We start from the raw sequence: 9719 nt of genomic DNA on the forward strand, positions 1-9719 counted from the left end.
AAAGAAAATCCACCCTCCGCCTGTTATCACACCAGCCGTGGAAGCAACCCAAGCCATGGATACACAGCCTGCTTTGTTTTACGTTTTTTTCCTTGCACTTTCAAGGGTACAATTGTGAAATCAACTAAAAACTCAAAAATACCAGTTTCCCAGACTATCTGAAAAACAGCGTCGCTCGAATAGCTTATCAGTCTGCGATTCATGTCATCCTGAAAACAAGACTTCCAGCAGCTGTGTGGCTGAGAAGAGGTCCTTTACAACACCGTATGCGCTTTATTAGCGAGAATCAATAGATATATATTATATTCAGCAACAGATGATGGCAGAACTGTTAATGTCAGATCAGTTACACTCGTACTGAATGCTGCAGCTGTTGAGTTTATTAATTTGGAAAAACAGGCTTTGCAAATAGCACACCAAATGCTTATTTAACCATCATGTGCTGCCATGTGCACGAAGAGGGGGATGTACTGCACAATGAAAACTCATCCAATAAATGGTTTGCCATTTATTAGATGAGTCAAAGCCCTTAGTGAATTGTAGAAGGGCTCCTCATACGAAGTGTCAATAAAGGCTGAGCTGAAGGCCGGCGCTTCGGCCTGACCCTCCACCAGACCAGTCAAGATGACTCAGACATCCTGAGAGAAACGAAAAATGCACTGTGACCTTTACTGAGAGTAGGAGAGCCATCAAAGCCGGGTTTTTATTAGTCTGGCAGTCATATTAGTTCTCGTCCTTATATGAGTTTTAACTTAATTAGCAATTTTGGTGGCAGAGGAGTTTTCATTACTAGAAAACTCATATACATACATGCATGAGGTGTTTGACTATACCTTCTTCTGCTTTGGCCCAGAGTAAAATATCTTACAGTGAAAATCTGTTGCAGATATGTTTGTGCAGAAGAAGGTCTTTGATCACTTGTTTGCTCCCTTAATGTGTTATCTAGTAGCTTAACACCTGTAAACATAACTGCCCACACTGGCACTATGAACTTGTTGTGGTTTAATTCAAAGCACCAAAGAGAACCTCCCAACTCCTCTTCTTCATACTTTTTTGTCAGCAGCAGATATTTCTGCATCAAATTTACATTTTCTTCGTCCATGTATTTATGGAAGTATTGCCTACTTGGCATATCCAAAAGGAGTAAAAGGTTGTAACAGAACAATTTTAGGGTCAAGATGAATGAATGAACTTTATCCACATTCATTTTCAAAAATGCGCATGTCAATTTCAGGGGCATTCCCACTTTATCTGATGGGTGGCTGCTGTGTGCGAGCTAATTCGAACTACTGACAAGGACCTCTGGGGTGGGTGTCGGAAGTTGTACTGGTGTTTTTCAAGGAATTATCCAATAAATAATATGACTTTCTGTGTAGTTAATTGTACTGACAGCTAGGGGTGGAGGCTGTAGCCCCAAAATTATATCACAAAATTTCAAGGAAATTTGCAATGATGATAATTATGGTGAATGCAGTTTGCAGGCAGCAGCATTTATTAGTGCAAATAAAATAAGGGCGTTTTCCATCCTTCATTTCCAATGAGCTGCTGTCAGTGATGACAGACTACCTCATCTGAACTCGCATCTATTGCCACAAGCAGCAGCAGTATTATAGTGCAATAGTAGTGACACACCATTATTTATAGTGATAAAGGATACGTCAAAAGCAGAAATGTAGCCCAGGTAGTGTTTTCTCTGGAAATTTGTAAGTATAAAACAACAGCTTAACGCTTTAGTGTAGAGTAATTAAAGTCACTGAACTTTGCAACTCTTATATTGTCACATAATGCTGCTTTTCCATCATTTAACTGCATCAGTAATTCCCATCCATCGTTTGGTCTTTCTGTCATATTGAGTGCAGTGAGTGAGCGCTCCGGTGACACTCTGCTGAGTCATTTGTTTACTTTTGGGTCGCACATCACCGTCTGCTAGCACCTCCTCGTGTGTCTTCATAGCTTAGTGGTACTCCTGGTGTTTTTTGTTTTTTTCAAGTGGTGAAACGAGTTTGTTGTTTCCACCTTTATCAGGAACAGGTTTTTTTTTTAATAGTGTACAAAGTGTAGCCTACTTTGTTGGAGGTTGATGAAGCAGTACCGCTCAAGACTGGCACCCGCTCTCGCTCTCAGATGTTCTCGGGCTTGTGTCATTGTGTGGGCTATGAAACAAACTTGTGGTCTTGATAAACCACTGATATCATAATATTACACTTTTTTGTGACCATGTAAAAATGTATTTATACCAGTATGTCTGGGGACAATATGGTACGGCACAGGACGCTCTAGTTTTTAAGTGAAATTTCTGTAAATTCTAAATAAAATTGTCCCCAAAAATTAAATGAAAGCAGCCAAATTATTAAAATTGAGGCTTAAAAACGTCCAAAGCGTTTCTACTGTGTGATGACTGGGTTGATCTTTCATATACAGTCTATGGCAGGGGTGGGGGAACTCCAGGCGTCGAGGGCCGGTGTCCTGCAGGTTTTATATGTGTCCTTGATCCAACACAGCTGATTTAAATGGCTAAATTACCTCCTCAACATGTCTTGAAGTTCTTCAGAGGCCTGGTTATGAACTAATCGTTTGATTCAGATCTGCTGACCCAGGGTGATATCTAAAACCTGCAGGACACCGGCACTTGAGGCCTGGAGTTCCCCACCCCTGGTTTATGGTAACGGCTTCAAATACATTGCACCTGCTTCTATAGAGGTTTTGCATACTGCACTGGTGGACAAGTTAATGTGGCATTAACTTCATGGCAGTCACTGCTGAAGTCCCAGTCACGCAGACCTACAGACTTGTCAGTGATCACCCCCTGGCAACCACCTGTTGCTATGGAATGATGTGTTTTCCCCAACTGGTGGCAAAAACATCCTTGTGTTTGCTTTGGTCGCTAGCACGTTGCTGACGTCATAGTTTGAATGGAAGTGACTTGTCTACTAACCCTGTCCAGCTACTCTCCGAACTATAGCAAAACAGTGAAAAGTGAGAGTGGAAATGGCGAGTCAAAGTTGTGCCGACCTGTTTCAAAATTCATTTGACACTTTTTTGAGTTTTTAGTTAGCAAGTATTTGCAGAGAAACTAAGAGAGAACTACAGACAACCACAGCATTCTGCAACCAAAGCAATGTCAAGAGGTTTTTGCTGATTTGCATTGTTTGCCACCCAGTTCACCCAGTGACACCGAGCAGCCTCCAGAAACCGCTGCCAACAGGTTGGGGGAATGCACAATTTGTGCCCTAGTGCCACAAAAAAGAAGACATCCTAAACCACGCAGCATAAAGGATGAAAAAAGACAACTTCCACTGAAGCAAGATGTCCTGCTTGTGGATGCAGACTTCACCATGTTCATAATCTGTGCTGTAGTAAAATATCAATCCTAATACTGCTGCACATTTCGATCGCCTCTGTTGATTTATTACCACTATGAGATGCTTGATTACCACTCAGTCCTGATATCTATTGGATGACAGAGGGCTGTGGCAAAATACATACAGCTCAGCAGCCAGTTAATCAAATCCCACTTGTCTGGGTATGTTAGGCGGTGGCTGCTGAGAGCCAGCTGTAAAGAAAAAAACAACAGACAGACAGTGCAGCCTTAAAGCACATCTCCAATGTACACATTGGAGAAAGGTCACATATCAATCAATATATCCTCTAACACTCCTTAATTTGTGTGTAAAAAGTGTGTTGAAGGGGGGAGTGGAACAGATTTGCTCAGAGGCTGTCACAAGCCCCGCGTGTCCATGTTAAACTCTGCTCAGTCTGATCTCAGTGTTCCTGCTAGATTTGTGTGTGCATTATTAGAATCGCAACAACACCTCGATAGCAGCTAGACTGCTCTGCTTTCCCTTTATTAAATCCTTGGAGCTGCTCATAACCTTTAAAGGATTAATATTTCTTTCTTTTATTATTTACATATAGCAAATGTTGCTGAAAGTACATTTTTTTCTCATAAACAGCACCTGCAAGCTGGAGAAAAGCTACCTGCGTAGCTAACAAACACTGGGATTTTTTCAGTAGTTGTATTGGGATTCTTGTCACTGCCAAACCTCTGCAAACAAAGCAGAGATGCTGAACAGAATTTTAACAACAATCCTGATGGAAATACTGATCGCAAGGCACTAGAGTGTTTCTGCTAATTTTCTATTGGCTACAATCTGTGCTGGAGTCAATAAATTCATTATTTAAATTATGTTTTTTCTAACTTTGTGTAAACAAGGCATTAACCTTTCAGCACTCTTCAAATAAAGATGAATAGTTGCCAATCCTTTGATAAAAATCTTTCTGCCTCTTTCATCAATTACGAGCACAGCAGGCCTTCGCGTACACTGAGGCAAAATTAAAGTGTAAGAGTGCTGTTAAGCTTTTTAAATGCCGCTGCCTTTTGGTTAATTTACAAGTGCTGTGCTTTTGAATTACATCTCACTTTCAAGGCGGCAGACTCAAGGCTGGTTAGTGAGTCACCTTGGTGGGAACAAGTTGGAAACGCGTTAACCAGTCCATGACCTCTCCCAGTCTTTGGAAGACCAGAGCGTCCTCCCAGAAGAAGCCGCTCAGACGTCAGCAGCTGGGTCAAGGCAACAAAATGGCACGCCGTGTGAGCGAATCTAAACCAATCGAAAATTTTAGTGCACCACAGAGACGACGAACAGCAAATACAGGAGGAATAAAGGGTTTAAAGTTTCAATAGTGATGGGTAATGGTGGCATGTTTTAGGCTATTTTAGGCATTGTAGCTGCCAGGAGAAAACAACATTTAACTTTGGGGAAGTTTACTTTTATCTTCTTTAGGATTCAAGTTTTGCAGCCAAAATAGTTCAGGTTAGAAAACAGAATTGCTGTAATTTAGTTTAGCGTTCTGCCTTTAAGCTGATTAATTTAGTAAATTACTACAACACGAACCCACAAAACATCAGTTAAAATGCTTCCTAGAGTTGGCTTTATACTTTCTTTAAAGTATTTGGGGAAAAGTCCATCTACCAACAAAGCTGTTAGATGGATTAACTAAATTTTTCTTATTTACATTTCATTTACATTTGTAGACATTCAATTTTTATGCTAGATGCATTTCTGACTCCACAGTTATGTTGCAACCAATTCGTTAAGGCTTAATAATTATGATTGTAAACCCTCCACAAGTTAAAATGCGATTTAAAACCCACTAATATTTACTAGATATTGCTTCTCTTCCTATCTGTAGACAGTATAAAACATGGATGTAGCTCCTCAGTTCAGAACAGCCACAAACCTGCTGATGGCAATAGCTGTGGTTGTAAAAACACTTCTAGTCTGTTGGAAAACAGCTTTCAATCTTGACATCTAAAACACTTTTCTACTAAGTTCATGGGCCCAGTCACTCGTTTCAGGACATAATGAAAAGAAAAATTGTCTTTGTTATAAATCTTGGCCATAGTATGTTGCAAAACGGATGATTACCTGTGCATCGAGCGAAGCAGCAAAGAATGAGTTTATTCTAATCTTGTGTTTCTGTTTTGCTGTTGTTATATTATTACCAGTGGTGGGAATCCAGAATCAGTTTAAGTAGGTTCAGAGGTGTCCAACCATCAAAATCCTCTGCTTCCAAGCTTATCAGGCCCTTATTACAATGCTGGCATGTTTTTCTGCCAGTTGCATTGATTCATTGATTAAGCCACAGAGTGTACAAAAAAGGTGCTTTCAGCCAATAATGACGCGACCTATATGGACAAACATACTGGGGCACCTGCACATTTCACCTGCTGGAGCTGCTCCGTCATTGAAACCCATGTAATGAAGTTCCCAACACACAGTTTTGGTGCTGATGTTAAAGATTATATTATTGTCTCTATTTTCTGTTTGAACTCTAGAATCTGGTTAGATTTTAGTTCTTGCTACTTTTCTAATCCATTGCCCTGTAAATTTTTTTCTAGATTACTTTATATTTGATTCCCTGCATTTTAGTTCAAATTAGCCTTCCTGGTGTCATCGCATACATCGCTGTCAAGTGTTTGTCTCTGTTATGCAGTTACTCTGTTTTACTGGTCCTCTTGAGTCCAGTCTCCCCGATTACCTCCAATATTTAATTAAAGCCCCCGTTTTCCTTAGAATCTAGAATCGTAAGGCGTTCTTGTCCATCCATCTTTGTGCGTGGGAAATGAAATAACATAAATTCTGTGGTACTTTTATTTATTTATTTTTTTCTACTTTGTTTTGTTTTTTGTTTATGAAGTCTGCATTCGGGTCTACAACCTGCAAACCTTGACAACGTGATCTGCCACTTTGTGGCTCAGTTGTTGTGCTTCCTAAACACTCCTACTTTGCAAGAATATCTCTTACAGCTGATTGTGAAACATCAAATCTCTAGAGATGCAACGTTGGCCTCCTACCACAGCACCATACTCAAATTCAGTGGGCTCTCTACAAAAACACATTCTTTCACAATGTTTGTAGAGGCAGACTTCATGGCTTGGTACTTGATTTTATACACCTGTGATAACGGGACTGAAAACACCTGAATTCAAAGATTAGGTGATGTTAGCCAGATACTTTCCCCCCCCCACATAATGCAGCTTAAACCTGCATTCTTTCTAATAGCTAGCAGTGGGGGACTTGTACAGCTTTACTTGATCTATGACCTCAGTAACACTCCCCCGATAAGTCAATGGTCTCGTCACCAGTTTTAAGTCTTCTTCTTTGATGTATTAAACATTTTTGTCCTATTTATTGAAAAACAACCAAACAGGCTGTGCCTACCTAGTGATGTCATAGTGCCATATCAGTCTTTTATATACAGTCTTTGGCATGCGTCTTCTTTTCATTCTACAAAGAACATTTATCAGGAATCAGTAGTTGAGTTGACCTGTATGCAGAATCGATGAAAACACTAATGATCACTAATGCTCATCTCTTTATTCCCACACAGCAAATAATAGGTTTGGATAACTGCTGAAGTGTCTCAAGGGTGGAGTCTTTGAGCCAATGTGGAAAATGTTGTGCGTATGGACATAAATTCACACCACTACTTAAATATCACAGCCATTAACTGCATTTTCAGAGCTTGTAGCTGCAGACTTATTTTCTCCGTCTGGCTTTCATGTGCTCTCAGACATGCAGGATGTATACACCCACACACAGCGTGCTCTCACCGTCTCTCCCACACAAACACAACGATGTGGTTATTTTTAGATCAAGACACACATATATTTATATATATATATATATATATACACACATATGGAGAGAGCTTTACATATGCTATATAAATAGAGTCACATCATGAGTGCACTTTGATCCAAATCTTCCCTATGACATGGCATAATCCGCAGTGGGGCTCATTAAAAACAATAACCATCCCCAACTCTCAGCCACACTCTGACAATGGAGACCTCATTCACACACACAGAAAAACACTCTGAGAATTCAATGAGAGAAATGCACTCGGGGAATATGAGCACTGACTCATTCACAAGAATTTGAAGAATAAATTAGCCAACTTGCAGAGAGAAAAACCCAGTGAACAAAAGGGTAAGTTCTGGGCTTTCCATATTATTGTATTTGTTAATCTGATCACTTAGAATATATGTGTTTATATGAGAAAATAAGACAACAGGTTACCAAAGGGCTTCCTCCTGTTCTAAATATACAGAATATGATGCAGCTCAGTGTCTGTATGAATCATCAGAGCAGAAGAGGCGACCAGAGACCTATATTCGCCTCTAGCTCATGATAAAGTTTATGAAAATATGTGCTCCGCCTCCTGATGCTGGATCAGTACATCTGATTTTTTTTTCAGTGTAAATGAGCTCACACACTACTGAAGCAGGAAAATGAATCATTTAATCTCTCATATGTCTCATTAAACGGACACAATTATCACTGCGGCTGCTCCAATACATCACTCTTTGGACATCTGCCACTCTTTTCTTTCAAATCACAGAGCAGTGTCTGAGGCAGGGCTGGAAGAACAAATCAAGGGTAATGAAAATTTACCTCAGCCAAGTCTGAATATGAAACATAGCAATATGAAATATGCCCTCTTTTCCCGGGGAGCATATAGGATGTCATCAAATATTTAACTGAGTTTAAAATTGCATGCTCCTTAAGGGAACGTGTGAGTAATTTTTATGTGCTGGGAAACTGTTAAAGGAATATGAAATGGGATGCATTGCTAGAGATGAAGGAGGTAAAAGGTGGTCACACATACAAAAAGTGTGCAGGAAAGATTGTGTCCATGAGGCCTGAGAGGTTATGTAACTTTTCCCTGTTCAGGTTTCATCCAGTCTTGCCCACGGCACAGGTAAGTTTGCACCAAGACGGTGATACACTGTTTGCAAATACCGACATTATGAGTCTCAGCATGCATTAGGAACTTTTCTGCAAAGAGAGCAACTGTTTATATTAGAGATCGAGCCAAAAGAGGGCAACTCGGGAGGATTTAGCACCACGGACAGAGCCTGTGAGCGTACATACAAAAGAAAAACAACTAAAAACCTAAAACACATGATATGTTACAAAAAAAAAAAGCAATAACAGAAAGTGGAGCACAGCTGCTTACCAAATTTTCTGTCGGCGAGGGCAGGTGAGGAGCAAAGGCTGACAGCCAATGCCGCGAAGAGGACGGGACACCAGACTGAATCCATACCGCTCCTGCCTATACTCCAATCCATCGCTCACCTCCGCTAAAACAGCATGTTGTTTAACCCCAAACTCAAAGTGTCGGCCGCTCGGAGGAGACTCACAGAGAGAGCATGTCGGAGGGCTCAGATAATAATAATAACAATACGGAAAAAACGGGTAGAAACTGGAGCCGAAGTGGCTAAACGGCAACACAATACAGGCGTTGTTTCAGCACCACAAACAGCTACCAGCCTCACGGAGGAGCCCCTCCTAAGTTTCTGACGTCAAACACACATGGTGAGGAGGGATGATGCGTGCAGCATGCAACCGAGCCGGGAGGGGTGCATGGATGGAAAGGAGAGATGTGAATGATCACTGCCCGAAAGGCTTGCAGCCAACATACAGAAACCGGGGTGGGGGGTGAAAACCCCCACATGTTCAGATTGATTGATAGGACTGATATAGATGACTGGGGGAAACAAATGACGCGCACTGCAGGGGAGTTACAGAAATACTGCACATGAATATCAATGAATGAGCTGCTACTACATTTCTAGAGTACAGGTGCATTAAAATAATACAATATAAATTTATTATTTATATGATATTTATAATAAAATAAATACAGGGCTAATATTAACAAAATATATATACATATATTTCATTTTATTTAATTTACTTAAATTTTTTAGCTTTAAACTTTTATATAGTACATTTTTTAATGTCTCCATTTGTGTTCATCATAGCTGTATTCGTTTTCTTTATCCACATCAGATTCTCTAAAACAACCCGGTAGAAACTAAATTTAGTAAAACTTAAAGTGAACTAGAAAAATTTGCATTTCCTGCGAAAATGCAGTGTGGATGCTTAAAGCTGAAGCTGTATGCAAAAAGTAGCTGAAAAAGCTGAAAAGTTGCAGAAATTGTAAAAACTTTGCAGAAGCAAAAGAAGTTTGCTAAAATGGAATAACTTAGCAGAACTGCAATATCTTAGAGGAAACATAATACTTGGCAGAAATACAATAGCATAGCAGAATTTAGCAGAAATATTGTAACTTACCAGAAACATGATAACTTCTCAAAAATACAAGAATTTAGGAGAAATAGTATAAGATAACAGAAAGAATATATT

At 40.0% G+C, this 9719-nt stretch overlaps 1 protein-coding gene across 3 annotated transcripts in view; it reads right to left on the reverse strand.

Moving 5' to 3' along the window:
- ptprn2 (protein tyrosine phosphatase receptor type N2) overlaps positions 1-8879 on the reverse strand; it is a 216205-nt gene extending 207326 nt beyond the window's left edge. For 2 of the 3 annotated variants that reach the window (XM_086306435.1, XM_086306434.1), the window contains exon 1: positions 8527-8879. In XM_086306435.1, coding sequence (XP_086162561.1) covers positions 8527-8638 — 112 coding nt within the window. In that variant the 5' untranslated portion in view covers positions 8639-8879. The remainder of the gene's footprint in view (positions 1-8526) is intronic. The other variant, XM_086306433.1, reaches the window with a different exon arrangement.
- Positions 8880-9719: the final 840 nt, after the last annotated feature.

The sequence above is a fragment of the Aulonocara sp. 'chitande type north' Nkhata Bay genome, linkage group LG9 (genome assembly GCF_057382095.1).
Source record: "Aulonocara sp. 'chitande type north' Nkhata Bay isolate Kocher_YH1m ecotype deep benthic linkage group LG9, A_spYH_male_GT1.1, whole genome shotgun sequence".
Taxonomy (NCBI): domain Eukaryota; kingdom Metazoa; phylum Chordata; class Actinopteri; order Cichliformes; family Cichlidae; genus Aulonocara; species Aulonocara sp. 'chitande type north' Nkhata Bay.